This window comes from Salminus brasiliensis, chromosome 5 (assembly GCF_030463535.1).
Source record: "Salminus brasiliensis chromosome 5, fSalBra1.hap2, whole genome shotgun sequence".
Taxonomy (NCBI): Eukaryota; Metazoa; Chordata; class Actinopteri; order Characiformes; family Bryconidae; genus Salminus; species Salminus brasiliensis.
Window position 1 is genome coordinate 20197083 of NC_132882.1, and position 23652 is coordinate 20220734.

The 23652-nt window shown below is 41.2% G+C and overlaps 1 protein-coding gene across 10 annotated transcripts in view; it reads left to right on the top strand.

The window, feature by feature from the left end:
• ptprub (protein tyrosine phosphatase receptor type Ub) overlaps positions 1–23652 on the top strand; it is a 236546-nt gene that overhangs the window by 155321 nt on the left and 57573 nt on the right. For all 10 annotated transcript variants that reach the window (XM_072679783.1, XM_072679782.1, XM_072679785.1 and 7 more), the window contains 5 exons: positions 1044–1218; positions 8623–8916; positions 17036–17353; positions 18941–19050; positions 23015–23216. In XM_072679783.1, coding sequence (XP_072535884.1) covers positions 1044–1218; positions 8623–8916; positions 17036–17353; positions 18941–19050; positions 23015–23216 — 1099 coding nt within the window. The remainder of the gene's footprint in view (positions 1–1043; positions 1219–8622; positions 8917–17035; positions 17354–18940; positions 19051–23014; positions 23217–23652) is intronic.

The window sequence follows — 23652 nt, forward strand, 5'->3', positions numbered from 1 at the left end:
GTAAACATCACCTTAGTGTGTTTTTGTTTGTGAGGGCTCAGGGATGGTTTGTGTGGTCTGCAGACCGAGTAAGAGCTTGAAAACCCCAACCCTACAATAAACAAACACACACACAGCCGCTCAGCAGCCGCAGGCGTCTTCCCTGAGGACCTGTTGTCCAGAGTTGTGTGTGTGTGTGTGCCTTGCTGCCTGTTTGTGTTCTCGTTTACAGAGGTGGAATGTGTGGATGATTTGGAAGGCTGCTATTCACACTCAGACCACACTTTAATTATCTGAATCACAGTGAAAGGATAGGCTGCTTTTGTTGTGTCTGGGATTTTTTATTTATTAAATTTTTTTTTTTCGTAAAAGATGTTTGTTGCGGCCTGAAGCTCCACGTAGAAGTTCCGCCCTTTTGACCGAGTCTCTTTCGTGGGCTTTCACTCCTCGCTTCACTCTCTATTTTTCACTTTCTTGGAAATAGGACATTGCTATCCTGAGTTATTTTCAGGGCTTTATTCACTTCATTTGAAGGTATCTTTTTCTAAGCATGTCTCAAAAGATACAAATTATTATTCTCCCACATGAGCAAACACCAGGTCGAATAAAGAGTGAAACCGTTTTCATGCATGGAATCTGAAATGTTTTTTTCCGCCAGATATTAAGTTGGGTAAGGCACGACTGAATCTAAAACTAATCCTATTACTCCATTTTCTTTCATATGGTCACTCAGGTCAACCTTGACAGTGATAATATTATTCCCCCATAATTGCCATTGTCTTTCCATGCGTTAGCGTTTCCTCTCAGGTAATATGCACATCAATTTATTGGGTCATTTAAACTTTGTTGGTGGATTATTTAATTTCGTTTTTTTTTCTTTTCATTATTGCTGGCCAGTCATATTCTGCTATGTCCTCAGCTCACTTAAATGTAGAAAATTTCAATTCAAGGACATTTTGCCTGTGTAATGTTTTAAACAGCTTTTGAAATAACAATCCAGGAAAGTTAAAAGGGTTGTATTTGTGTTTTTAAATGTTTACCTGTGCCCTCTGTTCACACTCTAGCGTCACAGCGGTGAGGTGTACTCAGGTGGCTCGGTCAAGCACCTGAGCCGCAATCGTTTTGCCGTGTCCTTCCAGCTGGAAGATGTCCAGAAACCAGAGCAGGACCTTTACCGCTGTGTCACTCAGTCCACAAGAGGCTCCGGAGTGTCCAACTTTGCTGAACTCATTGTTAAAGGTAATGAGGTATCTTTATATAGCTGGACTTTTTTTTAATGTAGAGCTGCAGAATGTTTAAGGTTATATAGACATAAAACAAGGCCTTAAACTAAAGCAACAGTACCTTTATAGCAAGTACATATGTATGAGTTTCCCTGCAGGAGTATGTATTCAAACATGTGGAAAAATATGTCTAAAAATGACCTCTTAATTTGAGGGTATCGACTTTCATTTTTCATTAAACAGGTGCAGTTTATGGGCTAAAGTAGTGGGACACCCTTTCATTTATTGTTTCTTCCAAAATCAATGGTATTAAAAATAATTTATCCTGCTTTTGTTGGAGTAACTGTCTCTACTGTCCAATGTAGGCTTTCTACTAGATTTTGGATTATTGCTGTGATGATTTGATTGCATTCAGCGACAAGAGCATTAGCGAGGTCAAGATGTTGGATGATCACCACTCCACCCCACCTCATCCCCAACTCCCCAACTAATCCCAAAAATATTGGATGAAGCACCAACTTCAACTCAGTGCTGGGGTGTTCTCAATAGGTTCATGCTTATTCGCTCCAGAGAGTCCTATTCTAATGGCAATACTTCTCTACAGGAACTAGACAAGCTGTCTGTGTGCATTTGCAAATCTCTGTCAGCAATGGGTGTAACATTGCAATTCAATTGTTAGGAGGGGTGTACACAAAGTGTACATGTTACTGTTTACTAGGCTCTTAACAATTTGATTACTGGCTGGTTATATAGTCAAGCATTGCTTTATAAACACTATATTCAGTGTTTATGAATTTACTGAAGTATATAAACTGTTATTACATTTTTTTTGTGAAGCGCAGTCCACGCTCACTTGGCTGAGGCAAGGAAAGGGAACACGAGATATTTGGGCTGGAGGTCTGGGGGGCTTCAAGCTGATGTGACCCATATTCCTTTCTTTATCTATTAAAACAATTAGCATGCAAGTAGCCTCTATCATTCCAAAGTGAAAACTCGAAAAGTAGAGTCGGATCTACAACTACTGTGTCCACCCTGTGAATCCTGTTCTTCAGCAGGTGCTGCTTGAAATCTCCAGTGAGGACAGTCTTGTCTAAATGATACTAAGACTGTAAAGCCTGAATTGATGCTGGATTAAAATTTCAGACACAGATACAAGAACTCTGCAGATCTTTGTTCTCAGTTCGATTAATTGCTTTTGCCATCACACAAAACGAGTTAATGTTCTCCCAATGGGCTTTGTTTAATCTCAGGCCCCTGTGTTAAGGGGCCACTTTATGTTGAAAGCGATATCAAGGGCTTAGCTAACTCAATATTTTGCCAAAGCGCAGGGTTGCTAAGCCGTGTCATCATGGTGATTCAGTCAGCCCTCACCACTTATCATGCACGGCAGAAGCCAAACCGTTCATAACTCCGTCTAACCTCAGCGCCTGACACCAGGCTGTCAGGCCAGGATGACAGCGCTCAGTGAGCAGTCACTTCTGATCCCAGCCACTCTCTGATCCCTAAACCGGAGGAAAAAGACAAGAGTGAAATAAGGACAGAGAGGAATGGGCTCCTCTGGCTCCTCCACATCGCTCCTGCATCTCTGCAAACACTCTGAGAGAGTTTGTGATGCGGCCTAATCCCATTGATACATGTAGCAGGAAGGATTATGCCGAGTTTAGCGAAGGGGCTGTTTGGTGCGCGACAAAGTGGCCTGGAAATGGAGCTTTACTCAACCCACAGGCTGTTTGCCATAAATGTAACAGTAAAATCCCCTCAAATGGAAGGCCATGAAATGTGCTAAAGCAAGGGAGCAAAGTACATATCTGACCTCTGTTCAGTGCCCTATCGTTATGGCTGTATTATAGGCCTTCATTGTCATAAATTTTACAACTAATACAAGGAATGTCCTTCTCTTGATATTGGCTTGTGACTTACACTGTTAGGTATAGAGCACTCTGAGCTTTTGGTACCTATATATTCTAACATACTATTAACATTTCTTTATAAGACACCAGTTGTCTGGACATTTCCAAATTATTTCCTCTGTTACTTTTCAGTTTGTTAATAAAAGTATAAATGAAGAGTAGATTTTTGTTTAATATTTATTGTCCTCCAATAATTATGGTTAGAACTATTACTGTGTAAAAGCAAATATTTTAAAATGCATATATTTAACAGAACAACAGAAGCCCCAACATGTAAAATCGTTTACGAGCATTTAGTCTGTCCACCTTTTGCCCTTATTAAACCCTGCTTTTTAAGATGTGCTTTAGTCTTATCAGATGAATCTTATAGGAAGATGTTTCCACACCTCCAAAGTGCACTTTTAGATATTAGATCATTTTCTGCCTTTAACAATCAAATTCATTCTAAACACATTCAGTGATTTTTGAGGTCTGAACTGCAGGATGGTCCTGAGAACACCAGCAGATTCTTTGTTTAATTTGTATCATAGTGTTATGTCTGTCTTCTTGTCTACTTAATATCTTTTTGAGCAGCTCCACAAGTGCTGCTTTATCTGACGGGGCAGGTCGGTGGTCTTCCAGGTGAAACTGAACTCCTTGCTAGGAGGTGTTTGGAATCCATTTATCTGTGAAACTCCTGTTTTTTCCCCACATATTTTACTTGTATTACTTTTCCCTTCCTTCTAAAAGTGGATTATCTCCAACATAATCTCCTCAGAAATAACATAGGTAATGGCTTTTTGACTGTAAATTAAAATAAAAATCCTTTGTCTGTTGTACATGAATACATATTGCAAATTCTTTGCACCAAATATGATTTAATTGGGTGAAAGATTTGAGTGCTGATATTACAACAAGGATGTAATAGCAAGATATGTCATTATTTGTATAGTAATTCCATTATTAATGTTTTCTTTAATATGCTAAATTACTAAAATATTTTGAAATGCTTGGTGTCTCCAAACGTTTGACAAAATGTATGAATCAGGAGGTTTTGGTAACAGTATTATTTGAATGTCCTTGATATGTTTTATTCTGTAGTACTAGAATTAGTGATAAGAGGGGACTTGGAAGCCACTCATTGCTTGTATCTGTGCTGTGTAAGGAGTTTAAGCATATGGCTGCTTTCCCTCAGCAGCAGGTTATTGGCCCTGGTCTCTGATGGGGCCTATTTGGACAGGAGGTCCCATTTAAAATGCATCACTGCACCTCAATTAAACACAGCAGTGGGACAGGTCCAAAAAGCTGTGACTGCAAACTTGTGAGCCAGCCTAGCTATTTTGCTGCCCTGTACAGCAATACTCTTATTTTCACCTTTAGATCACGCTGCTCTAAAGCCCTCTGCACGCTTTTCACAAACTCCCGCCCTCTCTTGGCTCTGCTAACGAGGGCCTAATCATCCCTTTAATTAGCTTGATCAACTCATTTCACATTTCACTGTTCCTCAATGGAGACATAGATTATGCACCAATAGGGCTAATGCACAGCGGCTAGAGGCCTGATGAGAATTGTGCTCATTCTGCACAGTTAACGGATATAAATAAAATATATATACATATATATATATACACTACATCCACCCCTTAATGTAATGCTGTGGGCTTCAGTGCTGTGGCCTCCATAGCTGACACTCTCCACAAATGAAAACAGAATCCTTCCCCTATAAGAGTACATCCTGTGCAAACAAACAAAGGATAGAAGTAGATCCTGGACCCTGACTTTTGTTTCAGCAGTGATATAATGACAAGGTTATTATTTTCTGAACCGGTCTGCCTGGCCATATTTCATCTCTGCCAGCTCAACGTCAGAGTGCCTTTAAATGTAAGGGTGGAGTAAGGCAGCGGAGAGCAATACTTCGGACATTGTTAGCACATCCAAACATACAGTCACGGGGATTGGTCATGAGAAATATGGCATAGTACTGAGCGAAAAAGCCAAAATATAAAACAGTATGTATACTATAGTTAATACTGTGTATAACCAGTAGGGGCTCTATGACTAATAACAAGGATGGACACTTTGAATGCATTACAAATATTGATGGGTCATAATCTTGCTTGATCTAAATTTGTTTTGATACAGACACATCAAAACCCTATGGAGACAAATGAAGAATAATTATAATGACACAGTTTAAGCTTTCAAAGGTTATTTAAGTATATAACCATTACTTGTACTAATGAATTTCTGAAGGCACTTTGTTACAAATGCTAGGAAACTCTTTAAACCATTATAATTATCACTTATGGAGAAACCCACAGCTGATAAGCCACAGTGCCCGAACAATAGTGGAAGCACAATAACTTGTCACCTAAAACTATGAGTAGAATGATTTCTTTGCATTTAGTTTTGAATTTATAAATGCCATGTTCTGCACATTGCTGCATGTACAGTTATTTAGTTTTATTAAATATTGGACAATATCAAATTACATTCATTTGTATAGCGCTTTTTAGAGCTACTGTTGTCGCTAAGCAGCTTTACAGAAATCCAGTAATGAAAGAAAAGATCATCATTGACATTTATATTTACATTTAAGGCATTTAGCAGACACCCTTATCCAGAGCGACTTGCAAAAGTGCTTTGCTATTTACCCAAGAAAAACCTCTGCTAGTTTGAATAGGCTAAAAATTCAAAGATACTTCCAAGTTCAGACACTACTAAACATACTAAACATAAACAATAAGGTGATCACTTTGCTATTCGCCCAAGTATTATCGGAAGAGGTGGGTCTTCAGTCTGCGTTTGAAGACAGTGAGCGAGACTAGACTCATGGGGGGGGGGCTGATTATGTTGGAGATAATCCACTTTTATAAGGAAGGGAAAAGTAATACAAGTAAAATATGTGGGGAAAAAACAGGAGTTTCACAGATAAATGGATTCCAAACACCTCCTAGCAAGGAGTTCAGTTCCACCTGGGGGGGGACCCATCCTGAAAAACTATTAAAAAAACACTTCTAAATTTGATAAAGGCACTGTAGCATTGCATAGGTCTGACTGTCATGCTCCGGTGTACAGATATTATCAATAGTAGTGATGGTAAGAATAATTATAGTGACAGTGAAGTAATGGTAGTGATGGTAATAATATAATAATAGTGGCAGTCACAGTACATATAAACGTGTAGTGGGAAATGACTGGTAGGCAACTAGTCCGGGACAGGTAGCAGTAGCTGGAGGGGTGGGCAGCTGGTCCGAGGCGGTTAGCCGGAGAGCCTGGCAATCAGAGATCCACCAGGTGCAGGAGACAGCAACAGCCAAACATCCATCAGTGTTAGGCTAGACAGGTGGGCAGGTGAGTAAAGAGATGGAATTAGTTCTGTTAGGATTTGTGGAGTACAGAGAACATGAACATTATTAGAGTGTGGATTGTGATTCAGGCAGATCTGACTATAACAGCCTAACTAAAGGAAAGAGCCAGAAGGTAACATAGACACGGGAGCATCCTGTAACACTGCTATCTCGCTGCTCCACCGTCTACAAACCTAAGTGATAACGTGCAAGCGGTGGGACGACTGCGCCAGCATCTCAGTGTCCATGACATGCTCAGAAAAAGCATAATTTATCATGCCGATGTTGTATTTTCAAAAATAAGTCTCTTTCTTCAGAAATGAGATTCTTTCATGACTTAATCAGAGGGAAACAGCTACATAAAGGTCTTGATTCCTAACCTTGTAAAAAGAAAAGATAATATTTTTTCCTCATGTTTGCTGGGCTGTTTCTCTGGGGAGCAGATGTGCCGTATGTGCCTTGTGCTTGTATTTAAAGATATCACACTCTCTCAGTCATGGTCATCTGTTGTTTCTCTTTGAGAACACATAATGATGGGTTAATGTGTGTGGCTAATGTGGTATTTGAGCTGATGCCCTCAAGGATAAACCTACTATAACTTACTCGGTGTGTTTGGGGGTTCTAGAATAGCTCCACAGGTCAAATATTCATAGTAAAAAAGTTGGTGGTGTACCTTTTGTAATGAACTACACATTTATTATATAGTTTGCCTAGCAAACACATTTTTAGATTAGTAACTTGTTTACACAGTAGTTGGCAGAGAACTGTGCTTTGTATGGTTCTTATTAGAAGTAGTGTTTTGCCAATAAGCCAGTTTATACAACATTAAAATGAATATGGAAATTAAAGCTAATCTCTTGTTGGTTATTGGGATGTTGGTCAGAACACATTTAGTATAACACAGGTGTGATTGCTGACTTCTCTGTGAAATGAAGGAATGAGTGCCCTGTTTAAGAACATCAAAGATGTGGAGTTTCCAATTCCTGTGTGCATTTGGTTGCTGTTCGTGGGAACAGGTGGTCTAAATCATGGTCCAAAGAGGTGATGTTCCAGATAAAGGAGGGCATAACCTGACTGAAAAAACAAAGCAAACCTCTTCACTGATATATGGACAGAGATGTACTGGCAAGCCCAGCAAACCCAAAATACTTGGAAGACAACAAAAGTGGATAATCACAGAATTCTTACCTTGGTTTAAGAAAAAACAAAAAACTTTACAACATGTAGTCAAGGCAAGAAGGCTCCTGAAGAGGGGAAAAACAAGGGTTACGTTTCTTAATGGCACTTCAGCCATGAATGTTGAGGGAGGAGAAAGCTTAGCCATACATCCTGGCGAGAGTTCTGCATGATGTGTCTGCCGCTTCTTGCTGGATTATTTTGTTTTGCTTTTCTCAGGACTCTGTTTTTAATCTTTCCTTGCTCTTTAGCTTGTTTTTGTGAGTTTCAGTTGGCTGCACTGTGCTTCGAGCTCTCTTCCCACTAATCTGCACTTTAACTGCTTCTTTGTTGGGTCAGTCTTTGCTCTTTCTTTTGAATCACTGGCTGCTAGTTCTTAGATCTGTGCCGCTCTGTACGTACTTACTGTCCTTTTGGCAGATTGTTATTTGGCATAGCGGGTTCGCTCACATAGCATGGTACATAAGTTGGAGAATTACTGGTCTGGGCTTTCTAACAACACATGGCCTGGCGCTTTTACTCTAATAAGATGTGCCATGGTCCCTTATGGATGCATACTGTTAATATTGTGTGTGCTCTTGTGCTGTCATATTTTAATGCTTTGTAAAGTGACTCTGAATATTAGAACATCTTTATAAAGTAAAATTATTTTTATTAGAATTGTTGCTGTTATTATTATTATTATTATTATTATTATTATTTTAATGTACTATTTTTTTTTGTTCTGGAACAAGTTTCTTTGGGCGGATTAAATCAAATGATGGGAGAAGAAAAGTATGGAGAAAGAAAAGAAGGATGCATACCACTTGCATCTGACAAACATGGTGGCTTTATGGCTTGTGTGTTTTTGTGCTGCCAATGGTACTGGGTCACTGGTGTTAACTGATGATGGTACTGAAAAAGCGGTGCTCCACAGTACAGGTGGATAATAGTTATGATTAAAGATGCTGCCACTTTTATTCTAAAATGTATAAAATAATACTGTATGTGTTCATATCTTTACAGTGCCCCCCTCCCCCATCGCGCCACCCCAGCTGCAGAGAGCGGGTTCCACCTACTTGATCATCCAGCTCAACACCAACTCCATTCTGGGTGACGGCCCCATCATCCGCCGCGAAATCGAATACAGAGCCAGCCATGCGCCCTGGTCTGAAATCAACGGAGTCAACATGGTCACCTACAAGCTCTGGCACCTGGACCCAGACACAGAATACCACATCAGTGTGCTGCTTACTCGGCCTGGAGAGGGTGGTACAGGACCCCCCGGACCCCCGCTAATCAGCAGAACTAAGTGCGCTGGTGAGTGTATGGAGCACTTATCTTTCTAAGCTTGGCCAATGTGCACTCTTCGTATAGCCACAGAAAAAGCTAAGTAGAGCCTTCCCACAGGAGTTTGTGAGCAGCTGGAAACGGTGCTTTTGCTTTCCAATCTAATGCTTGTCAAACCGGTGTTAACATGTTTACATGCCTACGAAAGATTCCTCTATGACCTCTCTTCTAGTTGTCAGGATGGTTTGATTAATTGGAAAACACTCTTTGTTTTTTCATATAGTGGGCACTATATGAAATTGAAATGCCGCTCAGGTTTTCTGTCTCTGGCATGCCGGCAGCTGGCCAGGTTGTAACAGTGCCCAGGACCTTCGTGACCTTCTCTATGTGGCACTGCCCCCTGCTTTATTCCCCACCCACGTTTTCACACATTTTACCTATCCCTCACATCTGATAACATATTGCACTCCCTCAAGCCAGTTCCTGCGTCCAGACATTGGTCATTCATCACTGCGAGGAGAGGAAGGAGCAGAATGGAGCAGGCAGTGAGGAAGAGTGTGGAATCTAAAGGTTTTAGAATGATAGGCCAGAGGAAAGAAAGGAAATACCGGAGAAAGAAAGAGAAACAGGGCGGGAGACAGAGAGGTGCCTTTACAGTAGTTCTTTAGTTTTTTGCTTTCCCATTACGCTACGATAGAAACACTTTCTGAAATGGCATATTTGTGTGACATCCCTAGCGGTTCCTGACTGCATGTGAAAATTGCTGCTATTAAAGTTGCTGTCATATTTGGTCAACTGTTTAAGATATAATTTGGATTCAATATGGGCACATCAGCGGGGCTGCTGTTGACATTAAGCTTTTCATACTCTGTTTGTGCTTTCAGACCTAGTGCTATTCTGCAGAGTGTAGAAAGCATATAGAGGGCATAATTGACTGCAAGGCTGAAGAGTGCAATTGGGAACACTGTGCTGTGCCAGAGGACACAAAGCTTTGATTTGCCTGACAGGCCTTAAACACACAAATGCATGCATGCACACAAACACCTACGCATTCTTACATAGGCATGCACAAACACACACAGATTACTGATTAATAATAGTATCCTTCAGAGGCTGTCTGAAAATCAGGCTGCTCAATATCCAGATTAGTCTCAAAATGAAAGTGGACTCAAGAGATCTTCAGTCCAAACAGAAACGGTATGAGCTTTTAGCTGCTGATAATATCCCTGTATCAAATGCTGAAAGGCAGGCAGGCTAAACAATCAGACACCAGTTTTTGTCAGTTCTCTTCATAGACTGGTTCATAAAAAAATGTATTAGGAGGTTGCAAAAGACTTTTTATTCATCACTATAGCACATCCACAGCATTTAATCATTTGGTAATGCCATGCTTTCATTAAGCTTGATTTGAAAAGTAATTTACATTTACACTGATTCAAGTGTCTAAAGCATGAATTAAACATATAACATCAACACAATTCTGTGTTCCCAATTAATGGCAATAATTGTGTTGATGTAATGTATTTTATTAATGTGAAAAGGTTATATATATATGTTATATATATATAATATGTTTCACTCAAATGCATTTTTTTGTGAGTACATTACTGTTCAAAAGTTTGGAATATGTTCAGCTACATAATTAGGTACAAAATGATTCTAATAGGCTATTTTTTTTTTCAAATTCACTAATCTAATAAGATAGGTATCTTCTTCCATTCAGAGTTTTTATTTCATTTGAACTTGAAGTTAATAGAACAAGAACTTATTAGTTCAGTTACAACATTTGAAAAGAACATGTTAGCTACTTTTTAAAGTTAAAGCAACTTTTGTAGCATGTAAGAAGCTGTAAATGAAGGCATTTAACAATTTGCCGTGTGTCCAAAATAAAGAAAGAGAGAATAGCACCAATTAGCATTAAAGCTCTGTTAAATGAAAAATACAGAATCTTATATTTCATAAGAACACTGTGTTATTGGAATTTGACTTTAAATTGTCAGACTGCCAGTTTATTTGATATATATATATATATATATATATATATATATATATATATATATATATATATATATATATATATATATATATATATGTATGTATTATCCATCAAATACACATTTGTTGAACGCACACATTTGGATCAAGTAAATTCAAGTCATTACTTTTTCCAGTGTAGACTACAATTTCTAAAAGCTTTTATACTGTAAGTGAGGCATAGTCATCTCCACAGTATCTGAATGGTACTTTATCAAATCCTGAATTCATATTGGAGCCAGGCAGGTGAAGCTTGTCTTCTCAGGCTCTCTGTGGTCACAGTCCTCCTGAATGTTTTTTTTATAGAGAGAGCTCAGCACTGCCTCATCTCTCTTTATAAACTTGGTGCGTCTTGGCTTATATGGCTCATAGGGAACCTGTAATCACCTTCCCCAGCCTCTCAGGTACTGCTCAGAATGGCCTCCTCCTCTGTATCTATTAGCTCCTATGCCCGGCCTCACCACTGACAGTCGTGTCATTGGAGTTGTATGAAATGTGCTCTGCCTGCGCCCAAAGACAGCCTATTATTTTGTTTTGTTGTGTGACCGACAATATGTACATTCAGCTCAGATGGTTTACTCTCTCAAAGAGGCTTGTTATCGTTTTTTATTGCCAGAGCGCTGAATGCTTCTGGGACCCCAGAGTGACCCCCACCCCACCTAAAATAAAAATAAAATAAATTATGAATAAAAAGTATTATGAGTGTAAAATGACTGGCTTGTTTCTGGCTCACATCCTTCTTCTCCCTCGTAGAAGGCTCTCAGCAGTGACCTACATAGCGAGTAAACCCTGCATCTTCCTGTGGGTGTAGTCAGAAAAGCAGGGAACATGGGCGGCTAGGGCCAGGTGTGCCTGATGAGCCATTTCTTGGATGAGGAACAGGGAGCATTAACCATCCTGGCTCCACCATGGTGTACACTCTATAAAATATCTCTTCTTACACATTATTTTATTATTTCTCACTTGTAGCTCTGAGAAACAAGCAGAGGGATTTTGTCAGAAGTGCAGATTCGCAACTTTCAATCAATACTGCATTTGTGCTTGGAAGTAGAAAGAGAGATTTTCTTTTTTGTGGTTTGACTGTATTGCTATGTGTTTTTTCATAAAAAGCATAAAACTTACCAATGCAGAATGTAAATTGAATGTAAGAGTAATTATTTATGTATATATATGGACATAGTGGTTATAATTTAAATCTAAAAGCATCTGTCCGAACAGTGAAAATGTGAAAGTAAAGACAGCTACAGAATGTAATATATGATACATACATATATATTATTATTATTTTGCAATTGTAAATAAAGAATTGGAAAGAAAACACCAACAATAATAACTGGTCAATAAAAATCTATTGGTTAAAGCAGAGTAGGATGAGTGTACTGTTGAGTCACTGTAGATCAGGACAACTCAGCCCCTTGAGATCAAACACTCCAGCTTCCGTTCCACACCAGAGCATTAGACTGTCAAAAGAACGGCAGACACTCAGTGAGCCCTTTCATCATGCCAATGAAGTTTTGCAGTATCCTCACTGTACCCAAACATCTCCATATGGTTTTTCTTTGTTTGCTGTCTTTTGTAATTGGCTTAATTTTGGTCTCCTGAGGGGCAGAACTCTGCACTACATGCTGTATAATTTCAACTGGATTAGCTATTATACTAACCAGTAAACACACTTACTATCTTGATGAATTTTTCAGTCAGTTTTTATGCTTCTATCTTTCAAACATTGTGTTTGCTACATTCATGTAGTGCTTGGTTCTGGTTTTTCTATATAACTCTCCACAGACACTTTTCCATTTCACTTTTTGGTGAAGTTCTTTGCATTTACTGCGGATGGCTCACTTATAAAATAAAAATGATTGTGCCAACAAGAAATAGAAAAGAAACCCAATGCATTAGCATCATAGCACTCACTGAAGTTCAGAACACAACAACAGTGAATCCACTACAATACCCATAATACACCAACATTGCACACAACCAGAGTGAAACAGCAAAACAGGCAAAGTCACGTGCAAGATTGGGTACGAAGCGGAATCGCAAGTCATTTAAATGCGAGTCAGGGTCAAGTCGCGAGTCAGTCTGCATGCAGCATGATTGCAACTTGAGCCGATGACTCAGTCCCCAACTATGCCTCTTGATAACTACCTTTGTTTCTCCTTTGAGAAAGCAAGCAAAGTGGTGGCAAGCTGTGTCACATTCACTAGTAACAACTTCATTAAAAATCTCTCTGACCTCAGTCGCTCTGTATCTTAAAGGCACTACAGTTTTCCTCCAGGCTCTTGTCTCACTCAGTGATGGCCAAATCCTCACCAACACCCTGCAGTCCACCATCTGAGCAGGAGTCCAACAAGCTTCCCCATGCATCAACATTACCTGGAGTAATAAGGCGGAAATTGGCCCATTTGGACTCCCAGCTGTCCTGGGGCGATCAGTACGCTGCTCTAGGCCTTTGGCTACCCTTACTGTGTTCTGTCCCATTTCAGGGGGATGCCAAGGAGTGGGTGCACGCAGTGTAGGCTGGCAGGCCGACAAAGCCTCTAAACCGGGTTAAGGGAAGTGGAGTGGCACAATAGCCCACTTTGAGACCCTCAATGAGCACTGTGTAGACGCTTGGGTTGTGTTTTCAAGAGGACACGAGCCAAGAGCACCCGATGTGTTTGCTTTTAACTAACAACCAGTAGCTTCATTAGGACAATCGACGCTCTGTTTGCTTATGTTTTTTCTGAGCTGTATCTCTGCTAGCTAAAGCACTTGTGGTGTATGGCATCTTATTAAATGCCTATAACAAGTTTTGTTCAGTTATGGGGCCATGAAGTTAAAAGTAAATATCATGGTTACACATCTTCTCATGTATACACAGATAACCAGCAAGTTCTAGTGTTTATGTGATATTTGTTACTTTTCTCTTGTTTGCATGTGCCATCAACAATTCATAACAGAACATCATCCTCCAAAAAAATACCATGTTACTGCAGCAGCAGCTGAACAGAACTTAACTTGTTGAGAAGAATTTAGATTTCAGTAAAGAGTATTTTACGACAGCTTTAAACAATGCTCAGCCAGTGTCTTGCAATGGGACTCCCTGTATATTTGGTGGGTTTGTCTTCTGTTGGTGATTGGAAGGTCTTGTAATATTTGTAACATTGTAACATTTCATTCCCCATGGACATCCATTCATCCATCCATCCATCCATCCATCTTATCCACCTTTTCCCGGTCCAGACCCCACCCAGATTCAATGGTCGCAAGACAAGAATACCCTGGACGGAATTCCAGTCTATTGCAGGGTACCACACACAATCATTAGCATGGCCAGTAAACTTACAGTGTATTTTTGGGAGGTGGGAGGAACCAGTGCGGACATAGGGAGAACACACGCAACTCCTCACAGACAGTGACTGCAGTGAGAATCAAACCCACTACCCTAGGCCCTTGGAGCTGTGTGACACACACACTGCCTGCAGTGCCACCATGCCCCCCATTGACATTGTTTATTAAATATTGTTAAATTATTTTATTTTTTTTACATTTCCTTTTATTTGTTGCTGTATTTGACCTCAACTAACTTGCTTCTTTCTTTTCTAATGTACTTTTCCTAAAACCTATGACTCTGGGATTTTTATAAATTGTTGGCACATTAACTTAACTGATTTTGATTGGATTTTACTGTGATGAGGAGAGTGCTGAGCAAATCACAGCCACCGTGACTGTATGAATAGGATATTTACCGTGCCGCGCATTGTGCATTTACTGTGGTGCACATGGTTTAGCATGGTGACCTCTGCGTTTTAGAATTATTGCTTAGTTTTTTTAATTCATAGAAAGTGAAAGGATTGTGCAAAGCTATGTATTGTGTGTGCTATAAACATATGAACATAAATGCAGCAAACTTAAAATGTTATTATTAAAGTGCAAGTATTTGTCACTTTACTATGCACAGTGAAATGTGTCCTCTGCGTTTGACCCATCCATGGTGGTGAACACACACACACACACACACACACACTAGTGAACTAGGGGCAGTGAGCACACACACCCCCGGGGCGTGGGCAGCCAACTCCAGCGCCCAGGGAGCAGAGAGGGTGAATGGCCTTGCTCAAGGGCCCAATGCTGGCAGCTTGTCGAGCCCGGGTATCGAACCCACAACCCAGTGATGTGACATTTTTTTAATTTAGTTGTGTGTACCCCTTTCAAGAGTCTCAGAATGGCTACATCTTGCTTCCACTATATCTTGCTAGACATTAGCCTTTAAATGTCTTGCTGTGGTTCTGAAGTGAAATGGCTACAGTGCAGTAAGATGTTCTTTAAGAGGAGGCTCCTGGTGGAAAAATAAAGACCCTGGGCTGTAACCTTATACTTTCTCCTCTGTCACTGCTGCCCGCTCAGGGCCATTAGTCACTGCCCTCTCTCCATTAAAGGAACAAAGGAATACAATACATTATGTGGAATATTGTTTGACAAAAATGCATTGATTTTGTTAATAATGGAGTGTGACAAATGCGTTCATTGATGGTGTGCAATAGTTTCCTTTGCTCTCCCGCCTCATAGCCCTTGCCTGTCTCAGAAACACTAGGGCAACTATGCTCCCTAGGACAGTGGCTTTCTTTGTCTCCTCAGCCGCTGTGGCACGGGCTAGGGACAGGCCAGATGAAGAGGCTGTTCCTTTTACACCAGCCAAATAAATGCAGTGTTAACCCGGCAGTAGCCATACATGAGCAGTGGCATTCCAAAAATAAGCGGTCAGATACAGTGACCCAGCAGTAACAATAACTGGCAGAATTGGACGTCCTTGGTCGGGGCTTATATTTTTGTTGCCGCATGGCCCCTGGGCAAGGAGCGGGCAGACACTTCATTTGCTCAGTGACACGTAGGCGGGAAATGGTGGGATAGAAAGAGGGCAACCAACAGCCTGTCCTATTAATTAACTTAATTGGCATGAGTTTCACACTTGGTAGCAGGAGGCCTGTTTTGGACATGGTAGCGCCCTCTGTGGGTGGCCAGCAAGCTTTCTCGTGAACAGTAGATGCATATGAACTGTGGAGAAGATTGCATGCCAGATCTTTAAGCAGTCATAACAGTGTAAAAAGCGAGAATTGCCAGACGACTTTGTTTTCATCAAGAATTGTGGCATGCTTAAATGCAACTACTGTCCAGGCTCAAACCTCTGATAAACCTGGGGATGTGATTATAATATCTGAATCATCAGCCAGGAGCTTCCAGCAGTTCCAGTGACAGCAATATGAGAATGTGATTAAAGGTTTGCTTTTCAGTTTTGCCTTTCCAGTTTTCTGCATGTTAGTAATAAAAACTAATGTAATTTAAACACTGGCAGTTATTAGTCTCAGTATTTTGTAGATCCTCCTCTGGCATTGATGACCACCTCACCCCACTTTGTCATGTTTTAATAACATCATCTTAAAATGATCTAACTCACTTGCTTCCTACACATTCTTCACTGCTGTCCACAGACCTCCGATAGTTCAGATGTCCCCCCCACACTTTTACCGTCTCCTAAAGCACCTTCAAAACAGCTACAAAACATCAGTTTTAACATATGTACACTTGAGCAATTATTTTTTGACCTAACATTAGCACCACCTGAAGGCATCCTGGCGGAGCAACGCTGTACTGTAAGTTGTGAGGTTGGGCCTCCATGGATTGCATCAATTAGCCTTAAGAGCCCATGACCCTGTTGAATGTTCACTGGTTGTCCTTTCTTAAACTACTTTTGGTAGGTACTGACCATTGCATACTAGAAAATCCCCACAAGAGCTGCCTGATGTTTTGAAAATGCTTTGAATCATCTAGACATCACTATTCAGTCCTTGTCAAAGTGGCTCAGAATCGTCATGCTTGCCATTTTGTCCTGCTAGAACTAACTGTTCACTTGCTGCCTATATCCCAAGCCTCGGCAGATGCCACTACCACCTATGGTGATAATGTTATGGCTGTTTGGTGTATATCCCATACATATTGGACATACACCATGAATGACAGTTCTCCTACATGTTTATGCTAAAGTGTAATAATAGTAGCTGCTCAAACACAAATATAATTAGAAAAATACCTGTGATGTTAATACCCTTTTTTTCCCCCTGTCTCTTTCTTTCAGAGCCCATGAGGGCACTGCGTGGTCTGAGGGCATTAGAGGTCCAGGCCCGGCAGCTGACCCTTCAGTGGGAGCCGCTGGCCTTCAACCTGACTCGCTGCCACACCTACTCGGTCTCTCTGTGCTACCGCTACGCCACAGCAGGTGGTGGCGGCGGGCACAACACTACGGTCAGAGAGTGCTTGGCCGTGGAGCGCAACACCTCCCGCTTCACCCTCAGAGACCTGCCACCTTACCACACCATCCACGTCCGCCTGGCCCTGGCCAATACTGAGGGCAAAAAGGAGGGCAAAGAGGTCACTTTCCAGACAGAGGAGGACGGTGAGTTTTGTTAGCTGAGCTTGATTTATCACACACAGACGTTCACAGATGTAGGTGAAACAGACTCCCCTGCATAAAACTTTCCTGCAGTTTGGCAAGCTTGTGTTCAGAGCTGAGCGGAAGAAGAGAAGGCTTGGCAGTCTGGCTTGTCATCATTCATCTCCTGATACATCTCCTGATGTCTAGGGAGAAGTATGAGTAAAAACAATTCTCTCTGATCCAGTCCGCATCAGCATAATAAAGACACACACCCTCTTCTATGGATGCGGATGAAAAATTAATTACTCTCACAAAGGGCTCGCCAAAGAGCTGGAAGGGGGAGATTTTGTGCTTATTTCTGCATTATCTCTGGCCATAGCAGCACGCACATTCCAGGATGAAGGACAAATCTTTTTTTTTTTCCATGGGGAAAATATAAGACAAAACACAAGCTCTTTGGTGTGTGCTAAGCATTGTGTTTGTGTGTGTATGTCAGAGAAAGAGAGAAAGAGAGAGAAAGCCTCAATTACCAACACTTTTCAAAAGCTTCAATCAGCAACTCTTCATTGTAGGCTGTCACAGCAGAAAGTGATAGATTCAGTGCACCCGTGTTTTTTTTTTTTTCTCTCTTTCTTTTCCTTTTTCTCTCCAGCACATCCTGCACACACACACACATACATGAAGTCTAAGGGACTTTTCTGGAGACTCAATCATAAGATAAAGGCAGAAAAAAAAAACGTTTTAAAAAAGTAATGATGCTCTTCTGCGCTAGTTTGTCATCTCTCCAGTCGCTCTTTCTACTTTCTCTTTCTTGCTCCAGTCTCTCTCACTCTCTCTTCCTCCTCTCAGTGTTAATAACTCCATGCTAATGCTGCTGGGCTAAATAAAGAGCCCTGTTATCAACTCCAGCGTTGCATTGCGAGTCACTCACAGCAGCTTTGTGTTGCCATTTGTGGAAGCTCTGCAGACGAGTGCCACATTGCCTGCTCTCTCTCTAAAGCATAATTGCTTCCCTTCTGTGTAAACTGGCTTTGCCCGCTGTTGAGTATAGCTTTTTCTTTCTCTGTCATTTAGCTGATCTTACAGGCTCTGTGTCTCAATCAGTTCTTCGACGCTGTTCAAAATAGTGTATCGGTTCTCATTTGCTATGCCTTTCTGATGTGTGGAAGTCAATATTAATCTATCAGCTTTACAACGAGAAAGCTCACTCTTCCCCAGGATTAGAAGTCCTGCTATTTCTTTTCTCTTGCTGTAAGTTCATTGTTTTGCATGGTGCTCTCTGTGTTCTGTTCTCTCTGGTTGACTTTGTTATTCTTATAAAGCTGAAAGACTTTCATTATTTGGACTGTTAAGACTGAAAATCAAATAGCGTAATAATAAAACTTGCTTTGGTATGACATATAGCTTCGAGCCCCCGAGATGAGTGTTGATTTGAAGTAGACAGCAGAAGGTTTGACCCTGGGACACTGAGAGTATGCTATAGAATAAATTAACCACTGAATTAACACACACAGTATTCACAATATAAGAAACACTGTTAAAGTTCAAATAACACCCTGGATCCCACTGTGTATTCAAGCATATGCATCTTACACTAATCTCTCACAGTTCCGGGAGGAATCGCCCCAGAGTCCCTTACCTTCACTCCTCTGGATGACATGATCTTCCTCAAATGGGAGGAACCAGTTGAGCCCAATGGTCTCATCACTCAGTATGAGGTATGTTCTTTATGTATTTGATCTGAGCAGTCATCTTTTGCTGTATATCCAGTCACATGCGTTTATGTAAATGACACATCCAAAAGGCAGCTCATTGGAACAGAGAACAGAACGTAGATACAGGGCTAGATATCAGGTGAATGAAGTGAATCATTTTTATATTTATGTAAATTCCTCCCCAAATGTGTTCAGCTGTCCAATGGCGCAGCATTAGCAGCAGTTTGACCTGGATGAAACACATGCTAGCCTTTACCCTCACTGGAGCACTGATAGCACTGTGTGAGGGGAGAGTCCTAGCTAGTGGGTGAGAATAGGAAAGGGACTAAATTGGGGTGAAAACCGAGAAGAATCCAATCCAAGTAAAAACACCTGTGTTTAAAAACACATGTAAGGATTAGTTTTATGTGGATTTATTGTGGATTTCATCTGTTTGGCTAACTTTAACCTTTTTAGTCTTGTAGCTCCACTACATAACTAGAGAACAGGACAGGATCTGGCATAAGGAGAAAATTGTGTCTAGTCATTCCTCATTCTAGTCAATGAATATCTGAATAAAGTAATTGAAGGCGCTTAAGCGCAGAAGCATTTACGCTGCTTGCGGCACTATTCCCCGTCCCCGGTAATACCGTATACCATGGTAAGATTTTGATGCCATGGAAAAATTGGATTACAGTATGGAAAAAAAGTATATTGCCCAGTCCTAACGATGGGTCCAAAGCCTACCCAGAATCATTGGGTACAAAACAGAACTACCCCCTGGTCGAAGCACCAGTCTATTTCACTATTGTATAGTGTCACAAAATTATGCATAATTCTTTAATAATGCTTCTGTATGTTACAAAAACATTTTTAAACCATTATCAGTCCATTCTGCTTTTTGAATGAGGGACAATGGAAGAAATGTCATATGGGAATTCTCAGTACATTAAACAACACTGTTGATAAATTAATAAAAATAATATGCTTGTTTTTTAATACACTGTGCGAAGTCAGTTAAAACTACTTGCATAGGGAAAAAATGTGGCTAGCATCAGAATGACGGCCTTCCTGAATTTGGTTGTCAGGTTGATGAGTTATTTTAATGAATGGCTGGTGATTGCTGGCATTTGGTGTGTCACAAATGCTCCCATGTGAATATATGTACTCTTGGCTTATTAAGCAGCCTATCTCAGGTGGCTGCAAGTGCTGAGCTGTTATGCACTTTTTACTGCTGGATGCAGGCACCATTGAGGTTCATCAGCATGTTTAAATCAGTCATCGGGACCTGGCCGTGCCTTCTGCCTGCGGCTTTAGAGCTAGAAAAGCATCCCTTTTCTAATTGGTCCCTCCTGTACCAACTAAGTTGAGGGTAAGAGACACTCCAACCCAAACGTCTGCATTACAAGGTTATATAAATATAAACTCAAGTAAATGTGTATGTTTATGATTCTGCATTACTAGCTCAGAGTTTGCTGGTGCTAACGGTTGCTACAGAGCAGATATTACAGTGCTGTAATAGGGAGACAGAAATAAAAATAGTGTATCTCATATGAAGCTTGAACTGTCTTGCAGCCAAGTCTATTAGCCACAGTGTCATGTGTGAGTTTGGTTGAGTTTCAGCAGGTCTTCAAATGTCCTCCTCTTTGCTCCTCAGCATTTCCACAGCATTTCATTTCTTCTCACAGCAGCTACAGCACAGCCATTCCTCTCCTACAACCATCAAAACATCACTGCCTCTGTCAGACACTAAACTGCCTCACCTTTAGAGGGAAGGTCCCTTTTGTTTATGGCCCAGATGAAGTCGGCAGAGTTGTCTGCTCACCCTTTCCTGTTGAATGTCACCGTCGGACGTCTGTCCGCCACCCGTGCAGTTTTCACCTATCACGTCGCACGGATTTAACTCTCCTCGCTCGCCTCGCCCCTTCTGTCCCCGAGCCTGCTAGGCCCTGCATCTTTCAATGTCGTCTCAAGGATGTTATTAAATGGGATTTGTAGCTTGACATATAAAGTGGAGGCTGGGGTGGATTTTTTTTTTGTGGTAGTAGCATCCTGATCTCCCCAGGCAATGAGAAGGAGTGAGAGAGAGTGAGAAACAGAGAGACAACAGAGCTCTATGTGGCACAGGGTGAAATCCTTCCTTATTGCTCTCAGATTACGGCATTGACCACTTTTCTCTGAGACCCATCGAGCGAGACGTCGGGCTCTGGGGAGCTAGCAGGTCTTCCAGGGTCCCTCCCACTGCTACCATCTATACCTTCTATACAGAGAGCACAAAAGAGGCTGTGTGCAGAGGCATCAAGCTCTTCCAAATCCTCTCCACACACTTATCGGGTATTATATGGCTCTCCATGCTAATCTTCCTTGGCGCTCCTTGGTCTCTACTAAAAAGGTGATGGACAAAGTGACAAAATATCCCTCAGCACCGGGCTTCATCTCTAACACTCAGATTCCAGCTGTATAACTACACTCTTCTTTCTTTGTTCTGTATGGATCATTGTTTGCTCAAATGACAGCATGGATACTAGTCTTAGCGAAAGAAAGTAGGTTTACACAATTTACCCCTTACCCCAAATGCAGTCGTTCAGCTCAGACTTGTTTATTTCGAGCGACAATGCTAATGTACACTATACAATATGGCCAAAAATAGATGGACATCCCTACTCATTTTTAAATTCAGGTGTTTCAACCACAGCTAAGATCACTATGCACAATGCCAAGCATAGGCTGGAGTGGTGTAAAGCACCCTGCTACTGGAGCCACATGTCCTCTGGAGTGATAAATCACACTTCACTATTTAGCAGTCTAATGAACAGTAAAGTTTAGTGGTGGAGAGATAATGGTCTCGGGCCGTTTGTCAGGCTTTGTGCCCAAAGCAAGGTCTATAAATACATGGCGTGGAGGACCTCCAGTGGCCTGCACGAAGCCCTGACCTCAATCCAATTGAACACTACCGGCTTGACTTGGAGCACCTGACCTCATAAATGCTCTTTTGACTGAATGGGTACAAATTCCCACAGACACACTCCAAAATCTTGTGGAAAGCCCTCCTAGAACAGTGGAGGCTGATATAGTAGCGAATACGTGTGGTAATCAGGTGTCCACATACTTTTGTTTATATAGCTAACAAGTGATAAGCTTTTTTACTGTGAGCATGCATAATGCAAATGGTTGCCCCACGTTTGCCCCAAGCTACAATGAGTGGTTTCTAAAATAGACTTATACAGTTATCAAATACAGTTATCTATTAAAATGAACAAAGATCTGGCACATAGTCACATCTCAGTTGTAGCAGCTACACTATATGGGGTATTGGGACACCTGTTCATTCATTGTTTTTCCAAAATCAATGTGACAAATATCTCTCAGCTCTGGGCTGCATTTGGAACACTCAGATTCCTGCTGTATCACTACACTCTTCTTGTTCTGTATGGATGCACTGTTTGCTCAAATGTCAGTGACAAGAGCATTAGTGAGGTCAGGATGTTGGATGATCACCACCCTACCTCATACCCAAGTCCCCAGCTCCTCCCCGAAGTATTGGATGGAGCACTTACCATCATTCCAGAGAAAACAGTTACACTGCTCCACATCTCAATGCTGGGGGGCTTTATACCCTGGCATTAGACATGGTACCAATAGGTTCATGTTTAACTGCTCCAGAGAGTCCTATTCTATTGGCAGCACTACTCTACAGTGACTGAACAAGCTGTGTGTGTATTTAATCTATTTCATTTATTAAATATATAAATAAACACACATTGATTAGTGGCAGTAGCAGTGGACAGTTTTACATTTGTAGCAAAGTTTGACATGATAAGACATATTTTGGTCATGAACCAGCAGTTCATAGTAATCATAGCGCAATCATAGTATTAGAAGAAGGAATCCCAGCAATGTAGAAGTTACTTTCTTTGTATTGGGATTCTAAAGATGAAATCATCTACAGCTTGAGTCATTTCATGGGGCTTAATGTGTTTAATTCCAGATTAGCTACCAGAGCATTGAGTCATCTGATCCTGGCATCAATGTGCCGGGCCCGCGGCGCACCGTCTCCAAGCTGAGAAATGAAACGTACCACATGTTCTCCAACCTGCACCCCGGCACCACCTACCTCATCTCTGTACGTGCGCGAACCGCAAAGGGCTTTGGCCAGACAGCCCTCACTGAAATCACCACCAACATCTCAGGTAGGGAGTGAATTTTGTGTGTTTTTGTGTGTGAGAGAAAGAGAGAGACAGAGAGCGAGACAGAGACCATGTGTTTGTGCAGGCCTGTGTGTTTCTGTCTCATCTACTATATGTGCAGGGAATAATAACCATTCCAGTGAAACTGGGTTCTGCACTTTAAATGAATTAAACAGTGTTTAAATTTAGCTCTGAAGCGAAATCCGCGCGGCATTTAGAAGGTTTTTTGAAGTTTTGGCTGGGAGCCTCGGAAAGCATTTGAGGGGCTACAACGGGAACATTACGCTTTTAAAATGCTATGAATAAGCCATAAAAGCACAAGTCAGAAAAACCCATGTGTGGAAGTCTGTGTGTGTATGTTTGTGTGTGTGTGTGTGTGTGTGTGTGTGTGTGTGTGTGTGTGTGTACGCTTGCCTTAAGATATACCAGGTACATTAAA